At 37.5% G+C, this 20,189-nt stretch overlaps 4 protein-coding genes across 4 annotated transcripts in view; 3 read left to right on the forward strand and 1 right to left on the reverse strand.

The window, feature by feature from the left end:
- The first annotated feature begins 1,885 nt into the window (after positions 1-1,885).
- On the forward strand, positions 1,886-3,105 carry msgn1 (mesogenin 1). The gene has a single exon (XM_012867278.3). It carries the CDS (start codon positions 1,951-1,953, stop codon positions 2,374-2,376), a length of 426 nt encoding a protein of 141 aa, XP_012722732.2. The 5' UTR covers positions 1,886-1,950; the 3' UTR covers positions 2,377-3,105.
- A 493-nt stretch (positions 3,106-3,598) lies between these two features.
- Positions 3,599-12,689, forward strand: si:ch211-51e12.7 (uncharacterized protein LOC336335 homolog). Its single transcript, XM_012867429.3, has 6 exons — positions 3,599-3,774; positions 7,986-8,059; positions 8,870-9,019; positions 9,199-9,345; positions 9,719-9,844; positions 10,963-12,689. Exons 2-6 carry the CDS (start codon positions 7,986-7,988, stop codon positions 11,051-11,053), a joined length of 588 nt encoding a protein of 195 aa, XP_012722883.2. The 5' UTR covers positions 3,599-3,774; the 3' UTR covers positions 11,054-12,689.
- A 3,471-nt stretch (positions 12,690-16,160) lies between these two features.
- On the reverse strand, positions 16,161-17,954 carry mrps10 (mitochondrial ribosomal protein S10). The gene is made up of 7 exons (XM_012867269.2): positions 17,828-17,954; positions 17,592-17,644; positions 17,081-17,150; positions 16,838-16,977; positions 16,641-16,749; positions 16,462-16,551; positions 16,161-16,371 (listed from the first exon to the last, which is right to left on the reverse strand). The coding sequence occupies exons 1-7, from the start codon at positions 17,897-17,899 to the stop codon at positions 16,291-16,293; spliced, it is 615 nt and encodes a 204-aa protein (XP_012722723.2). The 5' UTR covers positions 17,900-17,954; the 3' UTR covers positions 16,161-16,290.
- A 1,905-nt stretch (positions 17,955-19,859) lies between these two features.
- The window catches only part of tulp4a (TUB like protein 4a), a 38,412-nt gene continuing 38,082 nt past the window's right edge, over positions 19,860-20,189 (forward strand). The window contains 1 exon segment of the mRNA XM_036147353.1: positions 19,860-20,006. The gene's annotated coding sequence lies outside the window, so the exon portion shown is untranslated.

Raw genomic sequence — 20,189 nt, forward strand, 5'->3', positions numbered from 1 at the left:
GCTACCAGTAGTGACACCAATCCTGGTCAAATGCAGAACTACTGAAACGCTGTCACAAAAATGAGGAAGGAAAAAAATGTCTGTGGATCTGAAAAGTCATTCTTGTTTTCGGGGTCGTGCCATTGCTGCCCTGTTTGTGCCCCTCTTGTTAATTTCATTTATACCAGAACTGCTGACCATGATTAACAACCCCCTCTGCTTACTGAACTGACCAGATTGTTATTTATTTGATATTATACTCTAATTAAAAAGTGTTTTGTTAATTTTTTTGAGCAGCTTTAATAAATCAAAAATCACCACCTGAAAAGGGTTGGAGTTGACTTTTCAGGTCAGAATAGGTGTGGAAAAAGGAAATGTACTGTGGAAAAATATTTGACTGTTCGTACTTTATTCCCTGCCCTGCTGTCTAAATCCATCCATCAGTGTATTCTTCAATTCATTATCTGTTCATCCATTTATTCATCCACTGTTCTTTAAAAATTAGAATATGTACTGTGGGAACTTAAATCTGAGGAAACGTATAGAATTTAATGATTAAACACTGTGTAATAATGCATAATAATCCAATAATGCAAAGGGGAAACTTTTTTTGTCCCATAATACGAGACACTTTAATTTACTCATTTACTTTTCTTTTTTTAAGTTAGTCAGAAGTTATGCAAGTGAAGGGAAACTGTTCTTAGCTAATTGTTTAACACCACCAGCAGCAAACATTTTGTTATATTCTCATTGTTTACAACGTCGGGGCCGCCATCTTGTTTTACGAGCATGTTTCACAGCTTGTATTCATTCCCACTTTGAATTCAGGTCAACTCTCAGATGAAATGCTTGAATAAAAGGAAGTTTTTGAAATACTTTCTTTAATTTTATTTTATGAAACAAAAAGAAGAGAAGGGGGGGTGTTAATAAATCAGATTTTGTATAGTAAAATCTGGGATTTTATTTTTAAGCTATGTATTACCCAGCCCTAGTAATAACTCTGATTTTAGTTTTAACATAAACAGCAACTTTGTTCCCGTAAAACAGAAGTGGAAGTTGTCCAGAAATTGGGAATTTTTAAAGGAAGACAAAAGACACTTAATAGCTGCTCACATTGTTTTCTCCCACTAGTCTTTTTCCAGCTGAAGGAAGCAGGTTGCTGTTTTTTTAAACAACACAGCAGTGTTGTGTCCCCTTGATCCTGAGTGAGGGCTCACACCTTCTCAGACATGAAAGGTCTGGCAGAAGCTCCGGTGACAGCTGCATCCTCTGGCCAAATAACATCTCTGCAAAAGAGTCCTTGTGATTTAAACCCAATTCTCTTAGAATAATAAAAAAAAACATTAGAATAAGTAACCAGTTTTTAAGATTAACTTGCACCATAAAGAGTGTTTAAGCTCTAGGAAACAGATCACATACGGGAAACCTTTAAGCATCTTCACAAGGACTCTGATAGAAACATAATTCTTATGATTTTTGACCTCTAACTATCCAAGTGGTGGGCATTCTGCAGAAAGTGAAGCACTCGAACATGGCGTTTTGTTTGTATAGTGAGGACACACGCAGGGCTGACTTGTCAGAGTGGTGTGAATGTCTCAGGTGGAGCAGGAGCCTTCATTAGGACGCATCACATCAAACCGACAATTGTCGCTCCTCAGACTTTAGAGTAATTTCCCACAGAAGGAATCTAATTATTTTTCTTTCTATCACATTAACCGTCTGTTTGGCCTTATTCACACCACAGTGATAAGGAACCACGTCCCTTCGGGAAGGTCTCATTTTAGCACTTCTTTGAACCTTTTTTTTTTTTTTTTTCTAAGCTGTGAACCCATAAAAGTCCGGAGATCTGCTTCTATATAAACCCCGTTTGACCAAAAAAGAAAAAAAAAAAGAAAGAAAGAAAGAAAGAAAGAAGCTTCAGCTCGGTCGGCATATGATCCGCCTCGCTGCGCAGTGGTCTGGATTTCTAACATGGATCTGGAAGCTGTCACGGCCACAATATTTTCTGAATGGGATAACCTTGGCAGTGTTTCTGGGGAAAGTCGGGAGGCCGTCTGTCCGGACTCCCCCCTGGATTCTTCGCTGTGCTCCTCGCCGGAGCGTTGCTACCCCGTCTCCCAACAGGAGATTGAGGATTTATCCTTTGGTTGCACCGGGCGCAAAGGGACTCCGCCGGGCCAAAGGCAAAGCAAAGCAAAGATGTCCGTGAAAAGGCGCATGAAGGCCAGCGAGAGGGAGAAGATGCGGATGAGAAGCCTGGCAGAGGCTCTGCACCAGCTCCGCGACTACCTCCCGCCGGACTACAACAAGAGAGGCCAGCCCCTGACCAAGATCCAGACGCTTAAATACACCATTGAGTACATCAACAAGCTCTCAGACATCCTGAGCCGTGCGTAACGAAGGCTACGTGGACCGCTTTTACGCAGCACGTCAGCTCTCACCCGGACCCCATTCCGAACTCAAAAGTTTAATTTTTCATCACAATAACTGGAGATCTCTTTTACTTGACCCCTTTTTTTTGTTGAATTTTTATGTAAATATTGTTTGGGCACTTGGGAAAGTATGTGTATATGAGGCTGCCCGCGTTCTGGGATTGTAATTTCAGTTTAAGTTGTTTGGTTGGTACCTGAGAGATGACTTTACCAAAACTATTTTTTTTTATGTTAAACAGAATTTAATGTTCTGTCCTTTCAGGTGGTGCATGAGTGTTCACGTTTTGTGTTAGTAAACCCAATAAACATTTTGTGTTTGTGTGAATGAAAAGGCTGCTCAATGTTGGCTATTCCATGAGTTAAAGAAGCAAACTTGAATCACGTCATGCTCATGTGTTCATCTTTTGCTACTTGATTTCTTTTGCAAATATTTTTCTCAATAAAACCATTTGTTTGAAATTGTGGTTTAGTCCGGACCAATTACCCATCTGCACGTCGTTATGAACTCAAATAAATCTATATTATTTTGTTCAAGATCTAGTTTTCTGGTTTTTAATGTTTAATTTTTAGTTTTTACATCCTCGGTTTTGGTGATCTTCGTGAAATTGTTGTTTTGGGGCACTTTGGACGTATTTTTTGATAAATTAGGCTTCCCCCTTTTCTCAATTTCGGCAGTTATTTTAATGATTAAGGGAAAACAATTCATTTCTGCTTATTAGAAGTAAGAGAAAATATACTGTACTCAATCCCTTAAAGTTTTTTTTTTTGTTTGTTTAATTATTCCAATGGTACAAAAGATTTTATTTAGGTAAATATCAAACAATTTTGTGTTTCTGTGAACTACAAGGCTGTTCAAATTAGGTACATTAGGTTAACGATTTTTAAATGCTTAAAAAGATTAAAAAAAATTATTCCCTTTGAGCTTTTCCTCTGTGTGTATTTTCCTAAATTTTTAAATGTTTAAAAAATAAAATAAAAAGATTTCTGGAAGTATTCAAGAAAAAAACATCTGTTGAACTTGTGATTCAATGCGATCCAATACTAGTGGGAGATGATAGTTAATACGTAAGGAAATTCCACCAATTAAATAGAGTTGATTTGGAAGGCAGGTGGCGAACAGCCAATCACTATCGATATTTACCCCCATTGGGCGGGACTTAAACCTTTGTGTCTCTGACACAAAGAAATCTCAACCTAGGATGTCTGGCGAAGCCGCCATTTCAAAACGTTTAGGAATTACAGGAGCCGTGGGAAATTTTCTGTACATATACTTTTTATTTTTATTCCGTACTTTTATGTTGACGAGCAAGTAGGACCATTGCTATTTTTTAACAATTATATCCGCCCTATATGACCAGTAGGGGTAGGTAATTTCTCCTTTTTTCCGAAGCTGTAGATATGTCAGAAATAACAGAAACGCCCCTTTTCATGCTTACCTAGCTTTTAGTTGTTCTTATTACACGCTTAGACTATATTCTCGACTTTTAATTTGGCAAGTGCCCATAAAATGTTTCAGAAATTTGCGCCATAACAAAGTAGACCCAGACCTACTTAGTTAGGGATTGTGGCTAATTCCAGGAATTAGTCAGAGCCCTTAACGTTTTTTTTTTTCTTTGACAGCAGCAGTCCAGCCTCCAGCCGAGCTCATTGTAGACACATATTAGGCAGCATTATCTAACCTAACTAATGTTAGTTGCTCCTAGATTAATATTACAAGATAATACAGCACCAGCTACTGGTGAAAATCACGATAAGAAAAGCCTTTATAATGTTCGGGTACCGGGTCCCTTTAATTCTGGGTCCTTTATCCATGGTAACCACTGGTTACTGGAAGGTTTATTATTAAGATCATATTCTGATTGTTAGATGAATGCACACACACACACACACACACACACACACACACACACATATATATATATATATATATATATATATATATATATATATATATATATATATATATATATATATATATATATATGGCATATTACTAATATGTGTGTATATATGTGTATATATACACACACACATATATATATATATATATATGTGTATATATATATATACATATATATATATACACACACATATATATATATATATATATATATATATATATATATCATATGTATATATATATATATATGTGTATATATATATGTATATATATATATATATATATGTATGTATATGTATGTATGTATTTGTATATATATATATATGTATATATATATATATATATTTCCAGAGTAAGCATGCAACCATAAACAGCCTTTTGCAGATCACTTCTTTGTTTATATTATATTGTTTAATTTAATTTAAACTCCCTTTTGGGATTGAGAAAGTATTTCAGAATTGAATTGAATATAAAACAACCTGTTGAGATCACAGGGCTTTCAAAACACGTCGCTGGGATTGCGGCACTGAAGGCGACGATTAATTCAGCAGTAAAGACATAAATACATGGATGGAGCGTCTCCTTTATACCGTATATCTGTCTGGACTCGGTGTGAGGATCGACCAAAGGCATTCAAAAGGCCTCCGACACAAACAATCCCTCGATTTGTTAACTGCATCGGGTCCGTGTGGTCAACCTATCTCTCAGATTAGGGGATCATCTGCTCACACTGGTTCACTTTGGACGAGGAGTCCTGTGCTACTGCTGCTGTCTTTGCTTTGTTTCGCAACATTACTTCTCAGCTCTTGGTCCTAGTTTGCACTTCCACTTCAGTCTACATCCATGTCCACACTTTCAGTCGACTGCTGATAGATGTAGAACGTGGGTTGATCATAGTGCTGGAAGATATGGCCCGAACTTATATCACAATCTATTTCTTAAATTCGGTCGATACAATATAATTACAATATCGATATAAACAAAATAAAAGCCTCGGACACACTGCCAAGAACGCTCACGACAGACGCATGTACACACGTATGACAATTATTTTGCCATGTTTGTAAAACTCCTCCAATGTAACATTTCAGAAATATTTCTTTAAAAAATAAAAGGCATAAAACTCCGTAAAACCTCAGGAACAGCCGTTGTAGGTACCAGATCTCCTCGGGGGCCTGCGCTTCCCGATGACGTCACTATACATGATTGGTTTAACGTTTGCACAATTACGCAAAACATTCTGATTGGTCCAGACAACTTACTAACGTAATTATAGCGTGATTGTAGGTTTTCTTCAAGAGCGGGGTTGCGTTTTGTTAACAGACAATTTTTACGAATGAAATTCTCCATGGGCATTGTACCTCCCAATGACGTCACCTTATGGCAACGCCACTCAAACAAACTACATTGAGCCGGCGGTCTGCATTTGTAACAAATCAGTTTTATTCAGTTAATTTAGCGGTTTCTTTTTTATCAAAAGCTTCAGGCTTAAAGATGAACATGGAAAAATGTGAAATCGTAGCAATTCAAAATAATCAACCACTTTAATTGATAAAAATGAGGTAAAATATTTAGATATAATGATTAACAAGGACCACACTGAAAATGACAGAACAAATATTCATCCCATTTACAAAAAAATCTGCAAATATTTGACAGTTGGCTCCAAAGGAACATTTCAATTTTTGGAAGAATATTGTTAACAAAAACGGAAGGGATTGCCAGATTAATTTATCCAGCATATATCTTAAATATACCAAATACTACAATAAAAAAATTCATCACAATTTCATCTGGAATAAAAAAAAACAACATGTGATCAGAAAGAACGACGTAGTAAAATCAGTAGAAAAAGGAGTAACAAACGTTATTGATTTTGAAGTGATGAAAGGCGTGATAAAATTAAAATGGCTGCAGACTTTTATTAAAAATGAAAAGATGTTATGGTTTAGTTTCCCTTCACAACTTTTTCAAAAAAATTGGAAGAATGAAATAACTTTGATCCTGCAAAAATTACCGATTAAATTGTCAGACTACCACATGAGCATTCCAAAATGATGCTAAAAGTTTTCATGCCTCGATTAAGTTACCGGAAAATAACCGTAAAATAACAAAATAAAATTTATTTGTAACAAATGGAGACCGCGGGGGTGATGTAATTTGTTTGAACAGAGTTGCCATATTGTGACGTCATCGGGGAAGCGCCCGAGCAGATCTGTCAGTCACAGATGCTGTGTGATCATAGACTGTAATGTATATTGAAAATATCGGACATGTCGCATAACCTTTAATGAATAAAGTTACAATGCGATATATATTGACATGGATTTACTGTCCACCCCTAGTTGATCATGGGTTCAAAGCGTGATCAGAAAGTAGCTTGGCGTTCCTCTGACCGTCATCTGGGGTCTGCCTGTAGCTGTTTGATGGGAGGCTGGAGTGTTTCACACTTACTGCCTAGTGCCTACACAGCCCTAGCAACACTGTGCTGCTCACACGCTCACTTCCTTGGTTATTGGCTAGATTTGGTTGATGGTTAGTGGTGGAAAAAAATGGTGAAATGAATCTAATTTATCAGCCGCGTGATTATTTATCATCTCTAGTGTTCTAAAGAGATTGACCTAAGATGGTATTTTCCTAGTTGAGTGATTCTGGGGTTGTTACTCCTTCAAAGTACACTGCAAAAAAGGGAACTAAAAGTAAGCACATTTTTAAAAAAATATATATTAGTGTATTTGTCATTGACTTGAGCAGGCAAGTTTTAACGATCTGCCAATGGAAAATAATAGTTTATCAACAACAACAGTATAACTAATTTTAGGGGTCATAATACTCATTCCATTGGCAGATCACCTTATTTACTTGCTCAAATCAAGTATAAATTCACTTATTTCAAGAACATTTTTACTTACTGTACTTTTAGATCCCTTGTTGCAGAGTAGGCATTTAAAAGCAGTTTAACCCTAGACTGTTTTCATGTCTTTCTTTGGAAGAGGATATCTAGAAGGACATAAGGATCGCATGTTTTTGGTCTTTTATTTTAAGAGTTGCCTTAAATTAAAATCCTCATCCCTGCTCCAAATGATGCAGATGACGTTTTGTGTTTTGAAGATTTAGCGATGGAGCATCATTGATGTAGTTTTCGCTCCACGCAGATGCATGCGCTATATATAAGTGTTTTGTTCATGCTCGCACTTATTTCGCACATCATAAAAGGCAGTGCTGCAAAGCTCTGTAATCATTTTGGTAAAAATCTAACAAATCTCTGATTTAAAAAGTGCATTAAATATAAAATCTGCAAATTTTATTTAAAATCGATAAAAAATTATAGAATAAAATGTACTTATTAAATAAGAAGTTCTGTGAAGTTAGATGCCATCTGTCTTTATCATGCTTGATTAACTTAAGAGCTGCAGGGTCGATAGAGACGTTTTATGCATGCATTACCGTTTCTTTTGTTCTGGACTTTAATTATACTTTTTTTTTTTAAGAGTGAAGCACAAAAGTTTCTTAAATAATAGGTTTTGTGTTTTATCGTTGGGATTTTTTTGGCTCTCTTATCTTTATTGGATGTTTTATTTCCTGATTTCAGGAGGCTTAAAATGACCGTGCAAGCATACATCAATATTCTGGCTGCTCTCCTTTGTCATTGGTAACTGAGCGACTCTTTTCAGATGGAAGCAGACTCTGAAGAGAAGCTGAAAATGAAGACTGAATCCCAGAGAGCTGCAGGTGACTTCAGTTCCAGGTCTGTCCGACATGTGGTGTCTTTTAGACTTATAGTAGTTGTTGTTGTGGACACAACGTGACCAGTTACCGAGACCTTTGAGGTATCTAGCGGTAAAAAGGTGAATGCCATGCGTGTCGTTGCTTTCTACAATACTCATCATACATCAGTTATTCATAGCTCAGTACAGAGGATTCTATTTTAATGTGAGCCCTGTCATCGTCTGTAAGAATCTGACGTGCTTGATATTCAGTGGAGGCTATTTATGTATTTTTTTTGTTCTTTTTTTGGATATGAAAGGCACAATACTCTACAAACACGTTTCACTTGCCAGTAACCATAGGACAATGAACAAGTATTAGATATGAGGGCTCTTTCTGTCTATAAATTTGATAATTTATGCCATTTATGTCCCTCACAAATAAAAATATTCTTCTAAAAGGAAAACTTTTACTATTTACTTTACTCAAACTGGTGTTAAACAGACCCAAAACTGATTCCAATCAATCATATTTTTAAATGATTATTACTGCAGCATTTAGTTTTGCTCCTACTGAACAAATTGGGAACTGTTCACCACAAAAGTAGTGATAATTATCACACGGACATCATCAAATAGTAATTGACACATTATCTGATGATACTAGCTACTAGCATGTACACCATCAGCTGTTCACAAAGCCTTTCTCCGTTCAAACCGTCTTGGTGTGACTTGGCCGTTTCCGTTATTATCAAAAATATAACTATTAAATATTAACGTTAAGTGTAAAAGTGACACGTTTTTAAAGCTGAGCTGGTGGAGTGGTTTTCGGTTTCTCCTCACCTCCACAGGGGGCGAGGGTCCAGAGGCCGTGGCCGAGGAGGACGTACGGGCCGAGGCGGCGCGCCCGGTGGGCGGGGCGTGGTTAAAGGCTTCGGTCCACCGGGACGTGGGCGAGGGAGAGGGAAAGATGGAGCCATGAACGGATTCGGACCCATGAGGTATGCGTTTGGATACGTTTTAAGTGTGCCCAGCATTAATGATGTACGGCGCCCCACCCCCCCTCCTCCACCTCCTTTTGTAAGGCGTGCTCTCTCAGGATGGCAATGAAGTGTTCCCTTCTTTTTTATTAATGCAGACTAAGAATAGTAAAAGTTAACCTCATGGCTGTCTGTTGCAGAGGAATGGGGAGGATGAGACCTTATCCAGACCTCAGAGGTCGTCATGCTAGGGGTGGACCGATGGGTATGGGGCCGCCGCCTCCTCCTCCGCCTCCCCCTCCTCCTCCTCCTATGCACTTTCGAGGCCCCTTTCCACCCATGCCAAGGTGACTTTCTGACATGTACAGTGTTTAAATTTCTATAGTGTCAACTCACAACATCACCTTAAAGCTCTTTACTAGACCGATGGGTCCAATTCAGAACCCCTTTTTTTATTAAGTAAAATACAGCCTAATTATTTATTCTTTCTAAAGATGTCCCTTCAAAGCCTGTTTTATTATTTCTTTTCTAGATATCGTTTGTCAAATTACACAGGTGTCACAGATATGTCAGCCATCTTTGCTCGTTCACTCTCTGTTAGTTAGACTTTTTGGTGTTTAACGGATCGTAGATTTGCATCAACCGTGAACCACTTCCAGAAACGTCCGTCTTTGTTTGGCAAAGCACGCATGATTTTGCTTGTTTTTTGTTTTTCTACAGGCACGGACCCCCTCCGCCCTCCCCTCCAGGTCACCCGGGTTTTAGAGGGCGCCCGCCACACCCACGAGCCAGAGGCATGCCCCCACCTGGCCCTCCACGCCACTTCCTCCCTCGTGGACCAAGGGGGTAAGACTTGTTTCAGTTCTAATATTACACTTTAACTCTCCATTTTGTGCTTATTCCCTCTTTCTTTTCCCACATTTGAGATCTCGTACTCTGGGGCCTTTTCCACCAAACCGGTTCCAACGCTTAATTGGTGCTAGAGCTTTTACTGAGACCCGGTTCTTTGGCGGGCCATGGGGACCAGCAACCAATCAAACCTCTGTTTAAAAACTTTGTTTAGTCTTGCTGTTGATTAGTCAGATTGAGAACATTAAGAAGATGTCGGCTCAGCATCAAAATAACAAATGCTGACTGCCTTGGTTTATTTTCGCCCGTCACAGAGTTTAAGTAAGTCAAGGCGCTGCGCTCACAGCTCATCGTTTTCCCCTGAATCCATAAACGTCGTTTCTGTCCGAGTTCTTTTCACAATTAGTCTTTTAATATCTCCGGGGGTGATCATAACTCTTGATCTACAAGCTGTTTTTAGCCTCAGTTTGCCGGTGCTTCTGCTGCTGCTGTACACATCGTGTTTAAAATGGAGCTGATAAACTAAGATAGTAAGGATATATTCTCTGTGAGCGTTTAACTGTCTCCCTCCACTACGATCCGTAGATATATATATATATATAGATAGATAGATAGATAGATAGATAGATAGATAGATAGAAAAACGGTTCCTTTAAAGAACCAGTTAAGAACCGGGTCAAGCACCAGCCTTGGTTTTAATCTGGAACCTCTTTGGTGGAAAAGCCCTGAGAGCAAATGCTCTAAGAGTTAGTTGTTGTTTTTTTTTGTTTCTCCTAAACCTGCATATTGCCTTTTTTATTGTTGTTGATAAATATAACTTGCTCTTATTTACCCGTATTTGTTTGCAATTTGATCCCACGCTAGAAAAAAAGGGACCCCATTATGACTTTAATATAGTCCTCACTATAACTATGTTAAACGAGTCATTAAATAGAAATATACTAATTTATTAGCATGATGAAGCCGAGTGCATGAATAAAACTGAAAAGCACAGCCTTTGATTCTCACATGTACAGAGTTGATTGAGAATAATTTAGAGATGGCTGCTCTTACCAGAGTTTGCCCCTGCTGGCCAAAGCCGCGCATCCAATGTGTGATTTTATCCTTTTACACAGCTACCACAATGGACCGGTCTCTCCTCCGCCTCACCCCCCACCTGGCAGAGGCCAGAGGTGGCCAGGCCCCCCTCGTGGCCGCCGATTTTAACACAGCCTGAACTAAAAACTATTAAACGAGTCCCTGTCATTGTAGGACTGGCCTAAAACGGAGAAGGGAACGAATCGGCCCTTGAACAATGTGTCATTTTGAATTTCTATAAAGCACTCTGTGGCCAAGCATTATGGGTATTGTGTTCAGGCAGTGAGCGGAAAACGCCCTTGTTCCAGCGGAAGATGCATAAAGTGGTGCGTAACTTGGCATTGTGACAGCATTAACGCATTGTGTTGCCCGTAAACAATGTCGGCACTCCAGAGACTTCTGATATTGTTAAAAGATGTTCGTAGTTGGACGTGTTGTTGTTAAAAGGGGAGGAAAAAAAAAATGTTTCGTAAAATGTTGTTATTCTTGTCACCTGTTAGCCTTAACAGTTTCCCCCGATTTCTCTATAAAGACTATTAAAAAAATGGTGACACTGTATATTTAACGGTGGGAGAAGAGGGGGAAGAAAGTTATGTTACCCTCATGGATTAATGTTACACCTTGGACCTCCCTTGTCTTTCCTTTTGTTACATCATCGTAGTTATGTTTTGTGTCGCAAAAATAGTGCAACAAATATTGTTAAACACTTGCCCATTTGTCAAGTGATAAAACGACATTGAATTGGTCGAGTATTCGTGAATATTTAATTTTATAATATCTCTTAAATGTGCAGCTATTTGAAGCTACGAGTACTGCTATTTGAAAGATTTATGTTGTCTCCAGCAAGCTATTGTGAAGTGACACAGGCATTATAAATAAATAGTATAGTAAGAAAACATATTTACATATATTTAGTAATTATATTTAAATTTTATTTGCATTCACTTTATTGAGGTGGAAGTCACTCTTTACTGTTTAGTTGTTTTTATGAGGTGTTACTTCATTATTCATTGTGGTTAACATAACTTTTGTGAACCTGTGAATGTGTTTTATGAAAACGACACGAGACGGTCGTGAAAGAAAACAAAATAAAACAAAAATAAATAAACTCCACTTCTCCTTATTTGTTTGTTCACAAACAAGTTTGACAGTTTTATAGACGAGCTTCATGCAAAAGTCTCCATACTTGTTGGAACTTTTTCCCATTTTTGTCATGTTGTAACGACCTTCTCCAATAAACCTTATTGGGATTTATTTTAAATTTTTTTTTTGTGGTGGACAAACACAATGTAGATAACGATTGTGAACACAAAGAAGTAATACTTGGTTTTCACACTGCTTCACAGACAGAAAATGATAAAAGCGTGGTTGTGCATTAGTATTCACCCCCCCTGAGTCAACCACCAGCTTTAGGTAATACGCCCTAAAATCTCATCTAGTAGCTAAAATTCTCCCAAACCTTTTATTTTTTCCCCCTATCTTCTACTTCACAATAACATGTGGTCTGACATAAAATCTTAGTTTATCATAGCATAACCAGATCTAACAATTTGCAATGTGTATGAATACTTTTGCAAGAAATCGTGAGCAGAACTGAGTTTCACTGCCAGTGTGAGCCTATTTTATCCAAATCATTTTTACTTCAAAGATTAACTATATAAATGCTTGTGTAGAATTGTTCCTATACTCTGGAGATTAACTAGAGCTTGCATGGATGTATCTTCACATCTGCTAATGCAGTTTAATTTAGAGATTAAATTTACTTTAAAAAAAAGGAAATCAAATAAGTCAATATAAGGTAACTGGAATGGATGAAAAGGGTTTTCCAAGAAGTGTATTTAAATGTTAATTTTTCCTGGAGGACTCAGGACCGCTCCAATATTGAGGCTTTGAAAAGCTCATGTCATGATCCAAAAATCAGTGGTAGCATGTCTAAAAGGAGGACATCATCCTGAATGGATAAACTCTCTCGGACGAGAAAGGACTGTACATTTTTACTGGCTATAAAAAAAAAAAACAACAAGGATTTCATGTACACTGTGAATGTGAGCAGAGTACATTAACAATGTCAGCATTGTAAACGTTAAGTAATAAGCTGTTATTTATCCGTCGGCAGCTTCAAAACCTGGTAGTATCAATAAATAAGTCAAAAAGAAGAAAATAAAATACACTTGGGTTATTGGAACGTCGAATATAGATAGAGATAGATAGCTTTATTTGTCATTTTGTATGCACAAAGTGCGTACAGAACGAAATTTCGTTTGCATACAGCTTGAAAAATCACTCTAGAAATCACTCTAAAACATCACAGTAGATTGCACTAATTTTCAGGATAAAGATGCAGCAGCGATTTACGTAAACAATTGAAATGTAAAACAATGTAACAATGTAGACAACGCAGGGGAAATAGACAGTGTGCTATTCACGTGTGGTACAGAGTCCATACAAGACGTTTTGTAAATCCACGATTATTAAGCCGCATTGCTAAATTCAAATCATGACGCACCTACTCCCAATAGCTCATGTTGTGTTTTCGCTGATCCAAACAAGGACGTTGAATCTTCTTCTAGGTGAGAACGTTCTTTACGCTTCGACCCACAATTCCAGGTGCAGCCCTCTCCCATCATCTGTTTATCCCAGTCTCTTCAGCTCTTTCAGTATTGTTGTCTTCCACCTCTGCAGTCCCCTCATGTCTCCTAACTGTGGTTGATTATAACAGACTGACTGTTGTTGTCTCCTGAAGAGGGGGGAGGTCACACAGTTACAGTTAGCCTCCCTGGCGCCAGGAGCCCAGACCCTCCCTCACATCCCTCCTCTCCTTCACCAGCAGCGTGACGCCGGAGAAAAGCGCAGCGCTTCAGCTGACAAGGTGAGCCTCCTGTTGTGTCTTTTAATGTCTCTCCTACAAGGAGAGACTCTTTCTTTCAGGACGGAAGGCACAGCTACATGGGAGTTTCATCGCAAACGAGGTGCAAAAAATATATATGCTGAGTGTTTATAGGTTAATGTTTCCTTCTGAGCTCCATAATCGTATCGTTCAGTCCAGAAAAGATTAAAGAACAAAACAACTGGACTTCAGTTCTTGTCTTTTTTTTCTACCCTTTCTGGATTTACCATGTCCTAGATAACTGAGAATCTTCACCAGAATATCAACTAGTGCCTTTTTTTTTGTAAATTTAAGGGGCATACTAGAAAAAAAGGGTACTGATGGCTTTAACTGAGTTCCTGCGAATCCTTAAAAAGTCTTAAAAGGCATTGAATTCTGTAATATAAAACTAAGGCCTTAATTGGCATTAAAATGTCTTAAATCAGTCTTTCTTAGGTCTTAAAATTGTTACCAGGTCATAAATAGGATTTTATTTTTGTAATCCTTACCAAACAGTAAAATAATTGATACAATTATATATTTTTTTAATTTACCGAACGGCTCAATGTAACCATTATTGGTTCTGTCCCGATAGCGGAACCAATAAAAACCGTTGCGGCCGGACCATAGCTGGGAAAAATAGTTGGCACTGATTTATAGTTTATTTTAGTAGGGAACAAAACAAAGTTTGTGAATTCAGTTCAGTAGTTGTTAAAAATGTATCTGTAATTTGTGTGTTTTTTTTAGCTTTCTTCCTATATGGAATGTTTTTCAAAATCTTTAACATGTCTACTGAGCCAGAAAGTAATGGTTTATGTTAAAATAAACATTTGGGTGAAGTTGTTGCATCCAGGTTTATCTTGTTTATCGTGAAGTTGGTCTTAACTTTTTATTTCAAGTGGCATTAAAAAGTCTTGAATTTAACTTGCCTTATGCTGTAGGAACCCTGTTTAAAGTGAAGGCAACTGCACGAAATATCAAATCCCAATCATCGTTTCAGTACCAATGCGTGCATAACTAATGGCAAAATACTGCCTGGATGTAATAACGGCATGCAAACTCTACATGCCGATAGGGAGCTCTGAAAATGCGGGTTGATCATATTCGGCGGCGATATCACAACTGTAAATGTATTTCTGATATAGCGCAATCTTAAAATGTACGAGGTTAACATGATCTACGAAGATTACTCATTCGAGAAAGCGCCACTATTTCCAGGGAGCTGTTCTGGTGCTGCCCAGCTCAGAGGCTCAGCAGCAAACATGGTTAACCGTCAGTTGCACCTTTGCTAAGTTGACAAATTAAACGCAGTTTGTTCACAGATGACTATAGAGCTATTGTTTGCCTCAGAAATAGGAATTAAGATAAGAAAATCATCTACACAGATGTTCATAACTCAAACATGACCTAGTTTCCAACTTTATCACTTTGTTTGCAGTAGCAAGATTTTTGTGAATTTTAATTAATAATTAATTTAGAATTCTTTAAATTTCTAATAAAAGCTGTTTAATAATTAGGAAAAATATACAAAAGGTTAAAAAGAAAAATGGACTCCTAGTGTGGAGCTGAAGACGTTTCGCTTCCCATCCAGGAAGTTTTCTCTATTCAAAATATCTGGAGTAGTGTGGCGTTCCAAGCTTTATAGAGCTGCTGGCAAGACGAGGTTTCGTCTTCAGCTTCAGAATAAAAGTCCAGTTGTCTTATTTTTTTTTTTTACGTTTTTTTGGATTGATCATGACCTGGATGACTGAGAATCTTCACCAACGTAGGTTTTTTTTGCTTGTTCTAATTTGATCAGATGCGTGCAGCTTAGAATTAAAGTATGTTTGTTAAAGTCTGTTGCTTCTCGGGGAGAAAAAATTAACTCTTCAGTCTCAAGTTCAGGCAGTTGTATGTAAAAATTTATCAAAAGGCGCTCATTTCTAACAGATTACTGAGTATCCGGCTAAGAAAATATTATGCCCAGCCAGTATTGGTTCAATCTAAGTGCAGATGAGCAGAACAAGTCTAATAAAAACCCATCTTAGATCATCTCACCTGTGTTGAACAAATTAAAAATACTGACAGTCACTTTTTGCATGACTATGAAGCAAACGTTCCCATAAAATCACTTACCATAATATACAAGTTATTTAACATGTGCATGCTGAGTTTTCATTACCATTTAAATGGAAAAATGCAGATATAAAACTGTACTGTGATGTTTGTGTGCCAAGTATTCAATAAACACGTAAAATAAATGTTGTGTGCAGGTCTTGTGTTGTTTGTGAACATTATTATTATTATTTTTTTTTAAATGAACACAGATTCAGCTAACAACTGTTGAGATGTTGTATTGTGTCAGAAACACAGTAAAAAGCCAGTTCCATGTAAGGTTTAACGCAGCGCTTTACTTAGAAATACATGTTTACACACAGAGTAACACGTGTTTAACAGATTAATAAATGATCCCAAAACATGAAGCAGGAGTTCAGTAATCAAAGAAAATCCCATAGATGACCTATTTACTGGATTTGTCATCAATAGGGAGGTCTTTCCACATGGGTTCAAGGATATGATCGGGAATCTTCTCCATAGACGTCTATAAATGTGAACAGAGGAGAAAATTCAATTTCATGCATGAGTTCTTAACATTCTCCATAAAAGTAGCTGTTCTTGTCCCCTTTGTTACCTTTGTCACCTCCATAGCTACACCTTCAGGGAGGTTCCTCTGGATATATTCAAGGTACACTTGTGCTGTGGAGCCGGTAATATGCAGTAGCTAAGAAAATAAACCAGTCGGATGTTAAAAGTAGTACAATTCTCTGCCGCTCATAATTGAATTTTACTTTTAACAGCTCGAGCCCCCACCTCAATACAGCGGTAGTGTGTTCTCATCTCATACTGAACCCTGTGTTTCTTGTAGATGTGCACCGACTTCAGGAGTGTCAGCCTCTCTATGTCCTTGGGAGGTTCAAAGCTGGTAGAAAAGACGAGGAAATATCTCAGCGTTATGGAGAGGATAAAATACTTCGATGAACTTTCGATGTCTCGCCGCTGAGACTCACACTTTGCCCATAGCGATGCCCAGCTCTTTAGCCGCCATGGTGGCGAAGAACTCGTAGCTGTCCAACACAGCTCTGTCATGGGCCTTGACCAGAACAACCACCTTCTGGAAGAGCGTGTCGGGCTCATCTGTCACGGTGATCTGCATTGAAGACAGGGAATGTCAAGACTAGAAACAAAAAAAAAAAAAACATCAACAAAATGGTTCTTTGACATAAATATTTTTCTAATTAAAGACCACTTACTGATGAAGGTGTTGAAGATAAATATGTGGCTGTGTGGAAGAAAGTGCTGGATGTTTGCAGGGGTTGGAACCTGCACAGAGTGCAATATTACAGTTTTAAATAAGCGGACCCGTTTTACCTAATTTCAACTTCAGGTACTCATTTAAAGCTGCATTAGATGGCAAGGCAAAACGAGCTTTATATTTTATTAACTTTAATTTAGGGTTAAATGATCCTTCAATGTAATTTCCATTCGTTGCTGCAGAATCGATTCTTTCCTTTTTATCCTCCCACTGATTTACCTAAACATAATGCGTACGCTTTTCACTGTATTGCATTATTTTTCCTTCCTTTCCGATTTCAAATGGGCTTTAAAGTTGAGAAATGTATAATGTATTCTGCAAAAATAATCTTTTTAACTTTTCAGTGCAATTTCTTATAAAGGTAAGTACTTAGGTCTAAAGCAGTACATAATTACCAGCAATTAAAATTATGAATTACTGTCAGAAGACAATACAATCGACACACTTACCGAGTTTGATTGCATTTCCTGTGACTGGAACAAGCGCTCAAACATCTTGGTCCCTGTAAACAAAGTTAATTTTGTCTGAATCTACAGATTATGACATCCATGATGCAAAAGCATGACATTAAACGAGTCACCAAAATGGGAGGTTTATGGCCAGTTATAAGCAATTCAACGAACAATACTGCTTCGTAATTTGTCAAGCAGGATGTCTAAAACAAGAAATGTAATTGTTAACATACCAACTGTGAAATTCCACCCAGTATTCTGGCTAAAGAGAATAAATCCCGTCTCAGAACCAAGGGCGCAGCCATGTTTTTAAGAGGTTGAAAAAAAAAAGAACAGCCAATGCTCTTCCTTTACTGCCCCCTGCTGTGGTGGAGTATGCACTACATCAACTTCTATGAGCATGTAATTTTTTAAAACATTCAAAAATTAAGATTTTTATATACCATCTTCAATTTTAAGAGTAGAAATAGATTTTTTTTTTTTACTGTATTTAGAACCTGATTCATAGAATAGAATAGCAGCTAAAATTGATATTTAAGATAAGATATGGTAGACTTTATTGATCTCACAGTGGAAAAATTCACGTGCCACATCAGCTCAGTAATAATAAAAAAAGGTGCAAAAAGGAGGAAAAGGTGCATGAGGTATATACAGTGCGTCCACATATATACAGTGGATTGAGAAAAAGAAATAAAGCAGAGATTTAAGATGACTTATGTACATTTAAGGTAACTTATATACATATGGATTTGACGTTGTACATTAACGTGGTACCAGGTAAAGAACAACAGTGAGATAACTATAACAGCTGAAGTCTCTTATTTAACAGGATTATTGCGCAGATTATTGCACAGGGTATTAAATAGTAATTGCACATTACTTATTGCACAAGTTATTGCTGTTACAGTGCAGCATTGTATGGCAGCAGGGATGAATGACCTACTGTAGCGCTCCTTTTTAAAAACAGGGTGTATAAGTCTGTCACTAAAGGAGCTGCTCAGCTCCTCTACAGTCTGGTGCAGGGGGTGAAAGGTGTTGTCCACCTTTAAATTCAATATAAATATAGATATTTTCTAATGTGCAGTTTTAGCCCTATAAATTGGCCAAGAAAGTCCGCATTTTAAGTGTATTTATATATTTAAAAAATATTTCTAAAGGTTTTTCACAGCTGTTGAGAGCTATTCAAAATAACACAAGTTGGCTCTAATTACTTAATATTGTGCCTTAGACGTCTCAATGAGTAAACAACTATTAAAAATATGAGAAATATAAAAATATGAACGATGGAATAATAATCAGATTTAAACAATTGTACAAAGAAAATTTTATTTTACTCCATTTATGTACTGCAATTCAATTTTAGTGTTGTTTGTGAGTCCTTGTTGGTGCATTACATATCAACCAACTAATCAAACATTATTTGTAGAACACTTCTCATACAGGCAAGTGTAACGCAAAGTAAAACAAAAAATATAAAGAAACCCTCCCCACAAAGAACATAAGCTAGATATATAAATAAAAAAGGGGGACTTACTGAACACTATAATAAATGTAATAAAAACATTAAAATTCCAAAAACCTAAAAGTAAAAGGAAGTATAAGCAAAAAAACAATTGTTAATAACTTAATTAGAAGTAGAAAAAAATAATCTCCAAAATCCATTAGTTCCTGATATATAAATAAATAATGGAATGTTGATAGATAAAACATTTAGAAAAATAGTTAAGAACTAAAATATAATTTATAAACAGCTAATATAGAAATAATAAAAACAAATATACAATGCAAAATCTGCTACAGTTGGCAATAACTACAATCTAAATAATATTCGCTTGAGTTTTTTTTAATAACAAAAATATAAATAAAACAATACAACATAAATAGATTATAAATAATTATTTATTTAATCACTGATTATTGTTGCTTTTAAAACCATCCCCAAAATTCTCCACTGGCCTTCCTGTTCCACAGGAAAAGGATGTCTCGCCGTGATTAAACACACACAGTCAGGCTGATATCTGCATGACTGATGCTTTTCATTTACAGTGTTTATGTAATAGTTTATATCTAACGTGATGTTAATACGTGTTTTATAATGTAAAGTAGTTTACTAACAGTAGTAAACTATTACTTTTATTTCGTTTGCTCGCGTGTCTCGGGGATATTCAGCAGAGCCGTGACGACGAACGGAGCGTGTCTAGTCTGGCAATAAAAGGGCTTGTATTTTTATCCGCACGTGGCGAAAGATCAAAGTTAAACCGCCACAGTTGTTGGTATAAATAATTCAGTTGGTCCAGGGTCACGTGTGCGTCACGTGTCCCAGCTGTCGGGGCCCTGCCAGCGTACAGTAGCTCAGGCTGCAGGCGGAGGAAGCGGCAGCGGCAGCAGCAGCAGCAGCAGCAGCGAGCCAAGGTAAGCTCCTCTCCGGCCGCTGGTGCCTCTGCGGCTTTGTTCTCAGCGGGGCTGGGTGGGTTCTCGTCCTTTCTTCGCTACACCGTCTAGCCGTGGCTGCGTTGTTAAACGCGGGGTAAAGACCAGGGGGGGCAGACAGCAGCGTTAGCCGTAGCCGTGTTAGCGGCAGTGCCAACGGCGGAT

The sequence above is a fragment of the Fundulus heteroclitus genome, chromosome 15, assembly GCF_011125445.2.
Source record: "Fundulus heteroclitus isolate FHET01 chromosome 15, MU-UCD_Fhet_4.1, whole genome shotgun sequence".
Taxonomy (NCBI): Eukaryota; Metazoa; Chordata; class Actinopteri; order Cyprinodontiformes; family Fundulidae; genus Fundulus; species Fundulus heteroclitus.